General features: G+C 47.5%; 1 protein-coding gene across 3 annotated transcripts in view; it reads right to left on the minus strand.

Moving 5' to 3' along the window:
- Nucleotides 1-17,064, minus strand: part of FNDC1 (fibronectin type III domain containing 1) — a 101,253-nt gene that overhangs the window by 48,095 nt on the left and 36,094 nt on the right. For all 3 annotated transcript variants that reach the window (XM_082475521.1, XM_082475522.1, XM_082475520.1), the window contains 3 exons: nt 7,721-7,927; nt 2,726-2,824; nt 1,098-1,215 (listed from right to left, as the gene is read on the minus strand). In XM_082475521.1, coding sequence (XP_082331647.1) covers nt 1,098-1,215; nt 2,726-2,824; nt 7,721-7,927 — 424 coding nt within the window. The remainder of the gene's footprint in view (nt 1-1,097; nt 1,216-2,725; nt 2,825-7,720; nt 7,928-17,064) is intronic.

Genomic DNA, 17,064 nt, shown 5'->3' on the forward strand with positions numbered 1-17,064 from the left:
AAAACTGAAGCCCTCTTTTGTTTTCATCAAGATGTTGGAAATCAAAGTCCAGTGGTAATCAGGAACACTTCATGTTGGGGGAGGCCCTATGGCTTGGGAGAGAATCACTATGCATTTTCTGAGGTCTTTGACAAGAAGCAGATGTCTTTTTTTACTAGCAGACAGTAACAGAAGCTTTATCTAGTACAAATAATATATATAATATATATCTAATATATAATATTTCTCTATATAATATATATCATATATATATATACACACACACTCAGCCTTATATTCCATTCATCTTCTAAAGTATAATCACTTTTTCTGGTTGCAAATAGGTTCAAAAATTAATACATAGTGACTAGACCACCAAATCTTTGGCTTTCTCTTGGCTACGTACACTACTTAGTCATTTAACACACAAAATCTTTGTGACTCTATTAATCTACCAATAACTAGAAATGGCATTCACCAGTGGCCTTTTAAGCACAAAAATGATTTTAACCTTATGGTTTTTCCTCCATCGCTATTGCAAATGAATGTAAAAACCAGAATAGCGTAAGATCATGGCTTAAGACAAAATACAGTGCACTTTGTTACACACAGAGGAGCTGGACAGGAAACAGTGCAGTGTCTGAAGACTGTCTAAAGAAGAAGCACTGTGTGCAAGGCATCAGACAAACGGCCACCGCTCTACATAGGACCCTTCCTGCTGCCACGCTTCCCGGATAACAGGAAGACGGTAAGACTCTTTCCAAGATGGACCCACGTCCCCTGTGCATGAACAGAACATTCATGAGACAAAGCAAAACACAACTGGGGGCAAAGAAAGAAACAGAATCTAGGAAAATTCCAAACACAAGTTAAGACTTTGAACAGATGAGAGGTGAGGTCCTGCTGTGTGTCTTACACAAATCTGATTTGTGGGCAATGTGTACCACACTCGAGATTAGCTAGACTGTCATACAACAGTCTACCCGTCAGCTACAGAAGAGGTCAGCGTTCACATAGGTCCAAAAATACAATCGTTCAAATAAATACACGTCTCTTCAGGGCAGGAAAAACCATGTCTCTCATATAGAAAATAAAGACAAAGAAAGAAGGAAAGGTACCTTGATGCAACAACTTTCTTCTGTTTTTCCAAAACAGGATCCACCCAGGCTACCAGCACAGACTGGGACGATATTACCCGGACATTGATGTCTTCAGGTACATCCAGTTCATCCTCTTCTGCAATGACAATTGTGTACATGGAAAGGCTGTCCCCAACAGTAGGCTCTGCCCTGAGTCCCTCTGGTCCCCAGAGTTTATTTTTTTAATTGCTTATGCTTGAGGTAGATAAGATGAAATGAATAGAAAGTCAAGCAATTATTTGACTGGTCAACGCAGAAAACCAAAACTCCCCACTCTTCCTCTTCTTAAACACATTCTAAGCTGCCTAACCCAATCGACATAAGAACAGTAGCACAAAAGGAGGTGCTTTGCCCTTGGTCAGAGATACTCCAGATCACTCAGCGTTTTCTCAATATACACTGTGAGTTTCTGGGAAATAATGCAATTTTTACAGGAAGCAAAAGTTTAGGGGAAGAAAGGGTCAATTCAGAGCATTTCCTGGGCAATCATGGCATGAAATAAAAATTCTAGCTCAACGATTGCACAAGTCACATTGACTCCAAGGTGCTCACAATTTAGAATCTGTGATCCCAAGGCAGATTAAAAGTAATATTCAGACAGAAAAGAGAATTCAGTTTGCCAGTTTCCAATGGAATACAGTAAAGTCACAAAGTTTATAGTTTCTGTTCAATCTGTAACACTGAGACTCACAAGACGTCTTCAGTTTTGCTTTTAGTCTCTTGGAGTTTTTTGGGTTTTTTGTTTGTTTTATGTTTTTCTTTTCATCTTTCAGGGATCATGTTTCAAAAGGATGTGGCTTTCACTACAAGTAGGGGAAGGTGGAAATATGTAGCCCATTAGAAAAGTGATACAGGGACTTCTTCTAGAGCAGCAATTAAAGAACTTAAAAAGTGAAACAACATACATGTGGGATTTTTCTTATACAATGTACAATTATAATAATTATCAGTATAAAAGTATAATATATAGATATATGCTATATTATATAATTCAAATAAATTGTGAATTCATGAAAATCATTATGCTGTAGGTTCCCTCTTTAAATTAAGGCACAGGATCCAGAAAAGGTATCTTTAATTTGTTACTATATGATTGATATAAAAAATATCTGTGAGTGGATGTGGAAAAAAGTATCCCTTAGTAAGTAACCAATGATCAGGCTACCAGCAAGACATTATTACAATTTTTCTCACTCTTCTCAATGCTATTTTTTAGGCAATTTTAGCTGAAATAAAGTTTGAGTGCGTCTCTTGCATGCTGCCCCCTCCACACCTACTCTTCTTTCTCTCCCTTTGTTCCCAGTCTCTCACCAAGGGCAGTTTATGCATGGATCAGACAGCGCCTGTTAAATGGAATAAATGCTCGGCACTCCTATCATGACAGATCTGAAGCCATTCAAATATACACAGAGATAGATTTCATCACAAGAACACTCTAGCCTCTGAGTACAAAGGAAACACACATGCCTCCGAAATGTGAGCAAGTCTGCCCTGCTGTTTCCTTTCATACTCAATAAAATCCATGTGCATTGTCGCTCAGCCAGCATCATTTAGAAACAAGCAAGCCCTAGACCATGGCTTGACCAGACGCGTCCTTGGAGACATACCTGAAATCTTCCGCTTTGTTAGGGCGGCCCTGTAGACGGGCTGACTCTGCCCCCGGGAGTTCAGGGACTGCAGTGAGACCACGTACACGGACTCGGAGGCTGTGGACCAACAAGCAAGGGATGAGGCTCATGCAGCTGGTTTTCTGGAAAGCACACCCCTGCTCGTCTGTGCTCCTCTCCCCTTACCTTCTCGTCTCTCTCGGGCATTCCTACTCATTCAGGACAACTACAGATGAGACCAAGGACTGTGGGAACTAAACTCAAAAAGAACACGATTTATGTCAGGAAATGTGGACGGGATTTTTACCTATAATTCCTGAAAAATGGGTTTCTAGCTCATTAGCATCAAAGAAAGATGAGCAATGTTTAAAAAAGAAATGAATAGTATATTTACCCACACAATTCCCTAAATTTTTTTTTACCTCCAAATATAGAGGAGGGAATGACTCTGCTTTTATTTGTCATCAAAAAGAAGGGAGGGAGACAAGAAGAGCCGGTGCACCAGGCTTGCAGCCCGGATGGCATGCTGTGCCCTTCGAGCTAAAATCCTCAGAACGGGGTCTCTGAAGATTAGCTAAGAGCAAATGGAAGAGTTTAAATTCATCCTTTATTTCTGGATTGTTCTTTCAGTTAGTTCACCTCCACCCCACCCTCCCAAATTGTGCATTGGGCCCACTAATGTCCAACTTAACCTAAACTTGAAAACTTTATTTGGAAACAAATTACAGTAATGAACTAAAACTTACAATTCTCAAGTGCTATGGAATCACGGAGTCTGAGACCCCAGTGAAACCTTGGCTAGCTTCCAATTTGACCTTCTTAGTTTACAAATAAGGACATAAAGCCATAAAAATGGATTGACTTGCCCAAGGTCACACCCCTAAAAGGACTCATAATCTTCCCTAAATCTAAAGTTGCTAATGCCCAACTCCAGGTTCTATCGACCTAGTTTCCTGTAGCAGCCTGGATCAATTCAAGAATAAAAATGAGGCAACCTGACATACTTCGAACGTGGATAGTTATATCATCAGGTAATACCTCGGCACATTAACAAGGCGGCACTAAGACCCTAAAGGAAACTTCTAACACTGGTGTCCTGCCTGCAGGAATTGCAAACCTCCATATGGCAGTGGGAAAATAAACCTGTCATTTTTACAAACAGCATGTCAAGTTAAACATAAAAGGAGACCCATGCTCAAAAAAACTCACACTGAGAGCCCTGTTTATGTAAAGTAAACTTCTGTAGCCTAATCACATTTCAAGGGAAGGGGCAATACTTGACAACCTGCTCCCTCCCGTGTGTGTGTGTGTGTGTGTGTGAATACACACACACATAGGGCAGGTGAAACTCATACTGTGACATGAGTAAATTATTTAGACTGAGGCTCTCACATCTTATTCTGTCAGAGAATTTTGAAATATATGTTTTACAAAAGGGAAGAATCAAGTTTGTAACGCTTGAATTCACAGAACATCAAACTCAGCTTCTCACCATTGCAGTCCTTTCAGGTGTGTTCATTTGTTGCTGCTACTGGCAAGTACACCAAATGCCAACAAAGAAAAAACTCTGCCATTCAACCTCACGATCCAGGAACATGTATAAATAACTAAATGTGAAAAGCAGTGGCTTATCATTTATCAGGAACCACCAAGAAAAGAATACTTTCCCACAACTGGCTCTTTCACATATCTGCGATGCACTTCTTAAAGTTCTTGGATTTGCTGAATGCCCAGGTTCTTGATTTGCTGTGCTCTCCAAGTCAGCTTGGCCCGAGATGATCTCGAAGGAACAGTCTACACTGCAGTAAACCGTGACAGTGGTTCCACACGCACTGGGTCCAGTCTCTGTGCCGTGTTAAGCATTGCACATCAATTCTTCATTTAGTGCCGACAAAGCCCCACGAGGAAGCTACTCTCATTGCCTCCTTTTCACAGATGAGGAACCAGCTCAGTGGGGTGAGGTGACCCCAAGGTCATGGCCTAAATGCAGGAGTGGTCTCACACCCAGCTCTGCGTGGCTCCAAACCCCAGGCTGTTACTAATGCAGGTGAGGAAGGGGCAGGGCCCAGGGCTCACCGGGCACTGACCCCGGGCCCGAGAAAGCACCTGACAGTTGGGTATGCACCCGTCCATCTCTTTTTCATAGAAATATAATAAAGACACAGTGGTATAAAAGCACCCTTCTTTCTGTGCTCCTGATTATTGAATAAAGGGTAGAAATAAAATTTCCAAAAGGACTGCAGCATCACCAGCCCAGGGACCACAGGACCCCAAGCCCCATCCCTCCCCATCAGAGCCACCGTTTTCCCTCACTTCCCAACCTCGACGTAATGTGGCAGAAGCTACTTCTGAAGGTCGGTGGAAACTTTCCGAAGGACTCCAAATGTACACCTGCTCATTCTTCGTTACTGTCCGGCTCCCACCTCACCTGGGCTGGCTACCTCCTCCCCCTCTGTATTCCCACGCCCCCAGGGACTCCTTTGACCACAGGATTCAACACTGGCGCCCTCCCTCCCCCCGCAAAAGGCCCAGAGCTTCCTGCCTCCGGTACCTGCTTTTCCCTCTCCAGCTGCGTTCACAACAGTGAGCGCTACGCACTCTGGGTACCGTCTGCCCTTGTGCACGACCGCTGGGGAGCTGGTACCCAGCATGGTGCCTGACATGGAAGATGCCCAGGAGGACATGTTTAATGGATGACTCCGAGGGCAGGGTTTCTGCTGACAGGACCACAGGCCCACCACTTTTCTCCAAGTTTCCTTAACATTTGGCCATTCCTTGCAGTACCACACTTTCAATGGCATCTCGGTCATCAGTGGAATTAAAATCCTATGCAGGATAAAATAAGGAGACAGGCATCCCCTAACAGAGCAGGCCACTCCGACATCCACAGGAATTCACATCATCCCATCCTCATCCCATCCTCCTGGCCAGCATGGAGCAAGTGTCCAGTGAGACCTCCTCCTCAAGGTGACCACTGAGATCGTTCACAATGGCAAGTCCAACGCTTTTTATTTGGTGAAAATTCCTAAGCTAGCAGGTTGTAGTGGAAGCCCCAGAGTCCTGAGCTGTCGGTTCAGGCCAGGATCCGGGCCCACCACTGACCTCAGTTCCAACATTTGCTCAAGTTCAGGAAGCAAAAAAAAAAAAAAAAAAAAAAATCCTTCTGCGACACTCAGGTGAGCCAGGGGTTCACTACTGAGAAAACAAACAGTTAACAGAACCAGTCAGATGAAAAAGCTGTCGACACCAAAGGACATTTTAATGTGTGGTGTCTATGAAAGATGCAGAACAATGAAAACTTTCCACTTACAAAATGCTCTCTCTACAGTATCAGAAATGCAAAACTAGTGACTACTTATCTGCTGATATCCTGGGTAGAATTTGGCCTGAATCACCAGAACAGAGCCACTTAACCTGCACAGTACAACCACTCAAGGCAAGGGGTAGGCCCAGGAATGAATGAATGAATGAATGAAGAGTCCCCAAATTATTCTGTGGCTCCAGGTGTTGAGCCTCTAGCTCTGGGTCTCACTGCTAATACTGAAGCCAGGCTTCACGAAGCAGGGACAGTTCAGATTTCTCCATTCGCTCCCATGATCCCTCGTGGTTTCGTGCAGCTTTGGAGCAGACAGGTAGCTAGTCTCTTCTGGCTGGAAAAAGTCTGGAGTCTATTTTGAGGCTTCGATGCCATGCCTGACTCACCGCTGCCTGTGCCACCACGTGGAGACCCCGTAAAGCCCACAGAACGCCAGGCTGACCCTGTGCCATGAACACCCAACAGACTTTTCCAACAGTGGGTGTGTGAGCAGAGCAGTGAAGGTAACTTCCGAGAATCTTCCAGGGAGCGAATCCAGCCTGGCCTCCCACTCGGTGTCTCCACCAGCTCAAATCTGCCCAGGTCAGTCTCCAGCCCCTCACTGCGTAGGCTGGGAGCCAAGCCACGCCTGATGACCACGTCGTGAAGAGACCCTCGTTCCCACTGGAGTCTTGGGAAGGCCCAATAAATCACACCCTCTTCCTTGCCTGAGCACTGATCTAATTAGAAAGCGAACAAGAATAAGCAGTGGAGGCCAAAATATCTATGGCTCGTACAAACTAAGCTGGAGAACACGGGGCAGGTGTACGTTCTAACACCAGAGCCCAGAGTCAGACAGACCTTGCTGCCCCAGGAGCCCTGGGCCCTCCACGACTCGGGCACAGAGGGGCAGAACAGAATGCGTACTCTGCAGCCTCGCTTCCCCCAGAGGAGGCGACAGGGAGGGGCCGAGCCACGCTTGCCCAGCGCCTCCTGCCAAACCCATCACGTAGGTGAGGGGGCGTGAGGGAAGGGAGAAAAGCAGAAGTGTTGCACAAGTGTTGCAGTGTCTCCACCCCCAAGGAAGCGCCAGGCGTGAGGGATCATTGCTGCGCCCCTGGGAGCATGGCCCGGGTCCACTGTCCAGGCCTATCGAGGAGCAAGGCCAGCAGAGGTCAGGCCTGGAACCAAGCAACCAAGCACATAACCTCTCCGGGTCGCAGCCTCCACGGCCTGTGCTTTGATGCTTCCTTCACCCAGTGAGGGTTTGCAAAGAGGAAGGAGGGCAGGCTCGGTCCGCAGGCTCCATCAGCTGCCACCACATTTCATCTCGATGGGACGCAAGGTCCAGCGTCCCAGGATCTAAGATGCAGCTTAGAGAGCAAAACGACGAAAGCAGAGCCGAGATGGAAAAGCAATAGCCCCGCCCCCTCACGTCCAGAAAAATGACCCAGTGCAACTGGGTCAGGAAGCCGCTGAAGGGCACTTGCTGGGCAGCCTTGTCCCACCACTAACAGAAGGTGGAAAGGATGGAGGCATGGACGGAGGACAGAACAGAGAATGAGTTTTTGAATACCTGTAATACCTGGAAAATGAACGTTACAACTGAAATACGACGTTCTGTCACAAACAGGCTTCAAAATCTTGAAATGACAGCCAACATCATTAACACATCGAACAGCAATGAACATGAAACTCACCTAGCTTTCTAATTTCGTGTGTCCGCTCATCTCTCGTCAGTGGAACATAATTCATCCTCCGGCCACTCTCTCCGTAGCCCAGAAGGAAGCCCCGTGATCTGCGTGGACTCTTAGCTCCAGACAGGTGCGGCGCCTTCCACGCCACGGACAGCTGGTCGTTGGAGGAGCGGACTCGGACCCGCAAGGGCTTGTTGGGCACATCCTTTTCTTAAAGAGGACACGACACAGAGACCATTAAACAGCAAACCCTGGAGCTCGCCATCAAGGATGGAAAGCGTATCCAAAGACTGGCCGCCACAATTAGCAGTTGGGCTTCAAACATCCATTTTTGGTAACCAGTTCTAGTGAGAACATCCTTCCCCCAAGGGCATCGACACTCCGTGTCCACGTTTCCTCTCCACACTGCAGACCGAGGGATCTCAAGGACTTAAAGTGAAAACATACTGTGTGTGAGACTGCCAGCCAGAAGTCTTGGATGTTTTACAATGTTCCTTTTCATCTATTTCCTCTTGCCCCCCTTAAAGCCAAACCACTTTCGCTGGGGTTATGCTAAAACAATTTCAGTTTTATTCCAAGTTCAAGGGTAGGCTCTCCATTTCAAGGTCCAGCCTCTATAAAAATTAGGGACCACCAAGCAATTACGGAAATGACAACTATGCTCATCGCTGTAATTCAGCGTGAAATATAGCAAACACTTTCATGCTCTTTTTACCTGTCCTCCTGGAAGCTTTTCCACTATACAGTTGAAAAAAACAGGCTTTCCTTGTCTTTATGGTGAATCACTAAGAACTAAATACCGCTTTCTGGCCTTGATCTTAATTTCTCTTCCATGTCCAAGTCTTGCCCCTTCAGACAAACCCAGCTGCTATTCCCCATGTCTGTTGTTGCCTTCCTGCTAAATGAATCCATTTAGAGAACTCTTCTTACTAAACTGAAAATCTCAAGAATCGCTCTAGGGACTTCCCTGGTGGCTCAGTGGTTAAGACTCTGCGCTCCCAATGCAGGGGGCCTGGGTTCGATCCCTGGTCAGGGGACTATATTCCACAGGCATGCCGCAACTGAGACTCAGCACAACCAAATAAAAAAAAAAAAAAAAAAAAAAAAAAGAATCTCTCTCATTGTTAACATTCTCAAGGCAAGGCATTCCAGTGGCCAATACTTAGTGTTCAACGTTTTGCTTTTACATCAATTTAGAGCTGATAAGCTTGGGAACAAGGGCTATGGACCATGTGACAACTACACTGCCTGGTTCTAACAGTGGGCCACATTCTAGCCCTTTCTGGGGATCCAGTTACCTAATGAGTTTCCGTATATCAACCCCGCCATCAGTTCTGACTGATTTTATTAAACTGGAAAATTCCCACCTAAGCTAACATTTCAACACTAAGACAAAATACAAAAACAAACGTCATGAGTTAGTGAGTTTCAATAGCACAGTAAATAGCCATTGGAGATGGTGATTCCGAAAAGCCAGACACCTGGCTCCAATGTCTTAAATAGGAACCAAAGGAATATCCTTTTGAATGTTAGCTGGAGATATCTAATCAGTCACTGGGCACCGCCATTCCTAAAGGCTACTAAGAGAATACCATACAATGGTTCAACAAATATTTTCCCCAGTACACACAGTAGAGATTACTGAGATATTTTTTGTTTTTAATCCAATGATGGAGTCAATGAACTAAGTATACAAAACTTTGTCTTGCACCCTGGTGATGTGAGTGTAACCACTTTCGCTGGGGTTATACTACAACAATTTCAGTTTTATTCCAAGTTCAGGGGTAGGCTCTCCATTTCAAGGTCCAGCCTCTATAAAAATTAGGGACCACCAAGCAATTACGGAAATGACAAATACGCTCATCGCTATAATTCAAAAGAAAATAATTTGCCCAAAGTGTTCAGTACCGATAGTCCAAGTCATTAATGGCACAGCGTTGATGAATCGATTGGGTTCCGGTATTAATCCTATGAGTTGATTATTCTTATGAGTTCCTAGTGGGAATCTCTTGTTACATACTCATAACAATGCAACATCCAGTGTTTCTAGAAAGGTACAGGCTGGCAAATCTTGTTAAGTGTTGTGGGTGACTGTGGACATGGATTTTCTCCATCAGCATGTGTCAATGCTGAACAGACTTTGTGTGGGGCTAGGGTAAGAATAGTTTTTTAAAAACAAATAGGGAAAATATCTTGTAAAAACCACTTATGGAAAGCAAAATCTGGAAAAGGAGCAGCATGTTTAGTCTCAGTGAAGCTTTGGTTTGGTTTTTGAAGTTAGCACATTTTTGGAGCACATTCATCAGAACAAAATACACAACCGAGTTTAACTTTTCAGGAATGGCGTTTGTGTCATTTTCAGATTTATGCCAAGTTATGAAATAAACTTGACATGAGCCATAAGCAGGGGAATAGAGGTTGAGAGAAGAAATTTTAAAGGAAGCAAAACACCTTGCTTCATTCTCTTTACATCTTCTAAGTCATGTTTTACTCTGTGTGCCCCCGATACAAACTATCACCACCCACAAAACTGTTTTAACAGAAGCCCCTCTCACGAGTGACGCCACAGCCTCTCCGAGGTAACCCCCTGAGGTTGGTGTTTGGTTCCAGAGTGTCCAGCTTTGGGCAGGGGTCAGGGCTATGTTTTTTAAAAAGTCTATAAGGTGAAAATGATCTCTGCCAACAACATACGATGTTTATTTTACTTTTAAGAAAAGCTCATACCTCCTCAAGGGAACCTCAGGGACACGGGGGTGAGAAATGACTGCTGTTCAGGCTGCCACAGGCCATTTGCTCTGCTCATTTTCCCAGTGGGACTGGGAACTTCCCCCCAACCAACCTGGCTACCAGAGCCTATCTCCCCAGGGGCAGCAGTAAACGTGGTGGGTGTCCACGGCGCTGTCACCGACTTGACCAGCCTCAGGGCTGCCCTCCACAGCTCTCGTTCTACAGCCCCGTGGGACACAAACACGCTCCCCTCCATTGCAGAAGGCAGCACATCCGCGTGGGACTTCTGGGATGATCTCCAGCAAAATGGGCAAAGCTACCAAAAACACACGCCTGGGTCTCGCAGGAGTCAGCTAAAAAATAAATTACTGACCAGAGGTGGCATTCCCCGCTCTGTGGCTCTGCCCCTGTCCTGGGACCCTGCCAGCCTCCCATTTTACAGTGGAACCAGCGTCCGTAGAGAGCGCGCTTTTACTGGGGGACCTTGGGGAGTGTTGTCGGGCTGGGCTCCAGGACAAACAGCCCCTGACACTCAATAGCAAAATTCTGAACAAACAGTAATAAGGAAAAAGACCACTGGAATGCCCCAAAATGACAGGGTCCCTGAGGAAGAGGAAGGGGTGAGGTTCCAGGAACAAGGAGCTCGGTCCCAGACGGCACAGGTTTTTGCCTGAGGTCCTGACCCACGCCAGGCCCACTAAACGTCGGCCACGCCACCCCGTCAGACTGTACAGGCTTTCCCCCAGGCTCCAGCCTGCGGTCTAACCCTCCGCACCAGGGTTCGAGGACGAGGCGAGGCCTGCTGAGCAAGCTTTGGGCACAGGGCTGAGGCTAGTACAGCCAACCACACTGACTGCTCTCTACAGAGCCTCCCAGTTTGTCACGAGCTCTTGCATGGTTCGTTTTAATTGTCCTTCCAACATTCCCCAGGTGAGTAGGATCGATGTCATAATCCCCACGAGAAAACCGAGGTTCTAGAGGTGAAGTAACAGACCCAAGGCCACACGGCTAAGTGCCAAGCAGCGACCTGAATTCAGCCACTGATGCCAAGTTCCCTTCTCGCGCACCTACGCCCCTTCCATTCATGCTCTCCCCTCACCCACGAGCCATTCCACCAAACACCCGACCTCTTCTGCTAATGAATGTGGGACAAGGGTTCTGAGCTGGACAGGCCCCCTTCCGAGTGAGAGCATAATGCCTTGCAGAGTAGGCATTACATTTGCATGTATGCGTTCTTTTTAATGGATCACACAGTATACTCAGCAGGTAGCTAAGGAACCAGAGAAGGCCCCTCCCCCAAGACTGTCCCAGACAACTGTCCCCGGACTGCGCAGAGGCCACTGACTCTGGAAACCAGAGTGAGGTGACAGTGTCATCCCTCAATGCACAGCCCTCCATCCTTCAAATCTCTGAATTTAGAAAAGCCAACCACAATTTTTTTCAAGTACTTTCAAATTTTCTTTCGTTTGAAATTCTGGTGATACATACTTTCAACAGCTTTTATAGATCTTTTATAGATCATCTGGGAGTCCTCTTTTAAGCTGATGCGCACATGAAGAAAAACTATTCATATGGTTCAAATTCACTTGCAAGGAGATTATCTGTTTTCTCTAAGCCGTATGTGATAGCCTCACAGAAGCCTTCTAAAAATTTTCTAATAAATCCCTGTAAATCTTTTATCTTGAAAACAGGAAGTCATAATTGCCAAGAGTAGTCAAGTTCACATCCACTACTGCCGAGTGTATTTTAAACTTGGCAGGACACACTCCGTCCATCGCTCTGGGCACCACGTAACCAGGTAGATGTTGCACAGAACGGGTCAATCACAGAAGACCTACAGTGATTACACACCGTACACTAGGCAGGTCAGCTGGGTGAAACAATTACCGTGTAGATTATGATAAGTATCCAAAAACCAGGCACAATTAGGACATCTCTCCCAGGACTTCCCTGGTGGTGCAGTGGTTAAGAATCCGCCTGCCAATGCAGGGGACACGGGTTTGAGCCCTGGTCCGGGAAGATCCCACATGCCATGGAGCAACTAAGCCCGTGCGCCACAATTACTGAGCCTGCGCTCTAGAGCCTGCGAGCCACAACTACTGAGCCCACACGCCACAACTACTGAGGCCTGCGCACCTAGAGCCCGTGCTCTGCAACAAGAGAAGCCACAGCAATGAGAAGCCCGTGCACCGCAACGAAGAGTAGCCCCCGCTTGCCGCAACCAGGGAAAGGCCGCACGCAGCAACAAAGACCCAACGCAGCCATAATTAAATAACTGTATAAAAATAAATAAATAGAAGACTGTCTCTCCCGATTTGTGTCGCCAGCTACGCAAATTGGCAAGTATTCTGAAATTGGAGGGAATTAAAATCTGTTTTTATCACAAAGAAAAAAAATCCAAAATTCATCATGACGCTTTGCGCGTTTACAATTCAATGCTAGTTAAACGCGTAGCTTCTGATTTGGGCTTCCACAGGCTGAGAAGCAGGGGTCTGAATCTGCGTCTACCTCTCACTGCCTGTGTGATTTTGAGAATCCTCCCCAAACCTCAATTTCCTCCTCTGTAAACTAGTGTCTAGCACACGGGGTTTTGTAATCGAATCCACGTAAAGCATTTCGCATCGTAGTGGCATCTATCAAGCACACATCAAGTGCCTGGTGTGTCTGTGGTCGTGATAAAAAGGAAATCGCCCATTTATCAGATGCAGTGGATGGGTGGGGGGCTCCTTCCAGAAAGTGAGCTGCGCGTGCATCACAAAGCTTTCCGTGATGCCTGACGCACAGTGGGCACTAAGAGAATGGGTTCCAAAGAACCAGACGTGAGCAGGAGAGACGGACTTATTGCCAAAGCCTCTACAAACGTGAGGCTGGCTCCATCCAGGTGACTTTTTTTGCACCATAAGCGCTGTTCATTTTCCTCATCAGCGTCTCAGTTACCAGTCACTCTGAGCGGGTCCCTCCTCTTCGTTGGCATAAAAGTGCACGGCCACTGCTGTCTGGGACCGCTTTCCCTGGCCTGGTCTCAGCTAGCAGGACATTCTCGTTTTCCAGGAGAACGTGAGGGATCACTCAGTCTAGAGCTTCGCAGAGTAAGTGGAGTGTCCCACTTACGGACCAACCTGACTCCCACTGTGCTGACCTCCAAGCTTTGAGAAGATGGTCCTTACCCTCATCCCGGGGTGCTCACTGGCCTTCCACTCGCCCAGCCTCTGCCCCAGGCAGCCTCCCCGCCCTCCGCAAGCAGCACACCTCAAGGCCACCAGGGACACTGGTCTGAGGGCGGGCGGGATTCCGGCCCACGAGGCGCCGTCCTCAGGCTGTATTGTGCATCAGAACACCTGAGGGCTTGTGAAAACACACCCCCCTCCCACGTCTATCCGTCTGGGTGAGATTCCAGAGCTTGTATGTGCTTTTGATGAATAAGCATGATTAGGAAGAGGAGAGGGGGCAGGAGAGGGGGAGGGAAGATGCGTTAGAGGGGGTGACACGAGCTGTCTCAGCCAGAGGAGGCAGACACGCGCTTTGCGGCCCTCACAGTGAGTCTGGGTCCCCTGCCCCCGACACTGGGGCAGGTCGGCAACACCTCACAGCCTCTGTCTGCCAAGGGCTCCTTCTTCCTGGCTGAATTCTGACACATAATCCTCCTGCAACACCTCTGATGCGTCCCAAAGCTCTGCAGGACCTCAGCACGTTTAACGATGTACCGAGCTGTTGTCTATTTGGACAGGCCCAGCTATTTAACAAGGAGAAAGGAAATCTCATGGCTTCATTTTGGAATAGTGTCTGTCAGAGTATCACCAGCCTTCCTAATCTATTGGATCCCTACCAGGTAAGTCATTTGACAAGCGTCCTCACAATAACCTAATAAACACCCCACTGACAGACAATAAAAGTGAGGCTCGGGCTTCCCTGGTGGCGCAGTGGTTAAGAATCTGCCTGCCAATGCAGGGGACACGGGTTCAAGCCCTGGTCTGGGAAGATCCCACATGCCGCAGAGCAACTAGGCCCGTGAGCCACAACTACTGAGCCTGCGCATCTGGAGCCTGTGCTCCGCAACGGGAGAGGCCGCGACAGTGAGAGGCCCGCGCACCGCGATGAAGAGTGGCCCCCACTTGCCACAGCTGGAGAAAGCCCTCACACAGAAACGAAGACCCAACACAGCCAAAAATAAATATAAATAAATTAAAAAAAAAAAAAAAAGTGAGGCTCAGAAAGATTAAGGGAGAATCTTGAAGCCGGGCAGCAACAGGCACTAAGCTGGCATTGGAACCCAGGTCTGTCGGAGCTGTAGCCCTGGTTCTCTGCACTGTTATTCCAAAACTCAAGGCGGCTGCAGAGTTGGTGTCGCGAGCAGCGCACTGTGGCAGAAGCGTGGTGCCTGTCTGGGAGGAGGTCCCCTTGGTGCCTCACAGACACCTCTGGTGAAGGGCTGGTCTGCAGAGCTAGGCATCACCATCGAAGACTTTCATGCCATGAGTACCCCTGCTTCAGAAGATGCCAGCTAAGTTCCTTCCCAAGGGCCTGGCTGCTCTTCAGGAAAGGTGGGTCCATTTGTTCCGTCAGGATCCACTCATCACACTATTCCCCTTACATTTACCCGTGGTTCTGTCTCCAAGGAGCGACCATCTGCTGAAGAGCCAAGTACGTGGTCAGCTACCCCAGTGGCCTGGCTGCCTGACTCATCCCGGGAGGCACTGTGGACACCAAGGGGAGAATGAGTGTGGCAGGCACGCATCTCAGCGTCCTTCAGAGACACCAGAACAGCACCCCGAAACCATCGCCTGGAGTCAGTCCATCGGTGCTGCTTCTTGAGGGGTTGGGAGAAGAGAGAAGGTCTTGAAAGAAAAAAAAAAAAAAAAAAAAGAACCTTGATCTCCCCTGAGCTAATCAATGTCAATTACTAATAATGTTAAAGATTGGGGAAGCCTTTCATAAAGCATTTAAAACTAACTTAATACCGACAAACCTAAGTGCCCTCAGTTTAAGATTTCTGCCGCCCCCTGTCCAGGTTTCACAGAGACTCCTCTTTCCTGCTTCTTAGGATCATGCAGGGACAGACAGGCTGTCACCAGATGAGGAAGCCACAGGGAATCCTACTCAACGTGGGGTGTAGAAAGGGACGGTGCAGTCAGAGGCCAAACCCACGGGCTGGCACAAGGCTGCCAGCATCTGTGCCCCCAGCGGGGTCCTCAAAATCCAGCAGGACTGTCTCAGAAACAAAGCAAACGCTTCAACCACCCCGGGACCACTCCATTCCAGCCATGTTGTTTTGTTTGGCTGTTTGTTTCACAAAAGTGCTGGCTCGCTTTACCCCTGAACAGAGCTCCTCAAACACTTCACCAAGGTTTATGTAACAGCGAAGAACATGAGCTCAAGCCCCAGAAGCCTGGAGCATGGCAATTTAGCCCCAATCTTGGTTTTATCTCAAAATTGCATTTGAATTTTATAGACTACTCTATAATATTTTGGTGTTTGTTTTAAAGTCAAAAATAACATTTTAAATGACCGGCCATCAAGAAACCACTTCCCGTCGGATCTGCGTCGTTTATCTCATGCCTTCCCGGACTCCTAGCAGTGCCATGTTCTCCCGAGTTCTGAGAACCCAGTTTGAGAAGCCCCAAGAGTGACCGGTATGTCAGCAGCTTCAGGATGTCATCCAAAAATGTCCGTCAGTGGCTGACTCTGACCCCAGTGGTGCTATGAACATCAGTGAAAATTACACCATCAATGTCACCGCACAGGACTGAGGCTGCAAAGGCCAGGTCGCCCCAAGATGGCAGCCAGCAGGACATTAGCGACACAGGCAAACTCCGCACAAGCTGGCGATGAAGCCGTGCTCTCCTACCAGAACAAGAAATCGGCAGTCCTGTAACTGTTTGCACGGACACATCCCTCAGTCTTGCAGATCATAAGCCCTTTGAGGGGCGTCTCTCCCTACGTTAAGCCAATAATTTTTCTCCACCACCACGAAGGCAGAGCTAAGGTCTCTGCGTCCTACTCAGGGCAGTGGCTCAGCTACAAGCCTGGAACAGTGACACAGCTGCCGACGTGCTCAGCCACCTGCACCAGGGCCTAGGGTGAGCCCTTGCCTGGGCCCAGCTCACTCGCTCCCCATCCCCGGCCCAGAGCCCCCCCTGACTCAGGGTGGAAGGAAGGATGGGGAGCTCCTGCAGCTGACCTGCTGCAAAGCCTCCTCCATGAGGGATGTGAAAGCACATCATTAGAAGCATCTGCTGGACCCATCTGGTGGTGCTTCAGTTTTCAGCCATACTTCCTGAGGACTCAAGAGGGCCACAGAAAGCAAAGGAAGCAATCATCCTTTCCTGAGCTCCTTAAGGGCTGAAATGCGGACATCTGGCGTCTCCTCACCCCACAGCGGACACAGAGCCTGCTGGCTGATGTAAGCTAAGAGGAAGGGGTGTTAAAAATTCTAAGAAAAATTATTCAAAGCTTGTTTTTGGTTTGGTTTGTTTTAGTCTAAAGCTCTTCTGCATTTGTTTCATTTGGGAGTAGGATACTCTGCAATGCAGTTGTTTTCTGGGTATGAAAGACCTTTTTCTGTTGAAAGGCTATTCATTATTTCAATATTTAGCACTATCCAACATGTCATTTGCAAATGA

The sequence above is a fragment of the Balaenoptera physalus genome, assembly GCF_965194825.1.
Source record: "Balaenoptera physalus genome assembly, chromosome: 9".
Classification (NCBI taxonomy): Eukaryota; Metazoa; Chordata; class Mammalia; order Artiodactyla; family Balaenopteridae; genus Balaenoptera; species Balaenoptera physalus.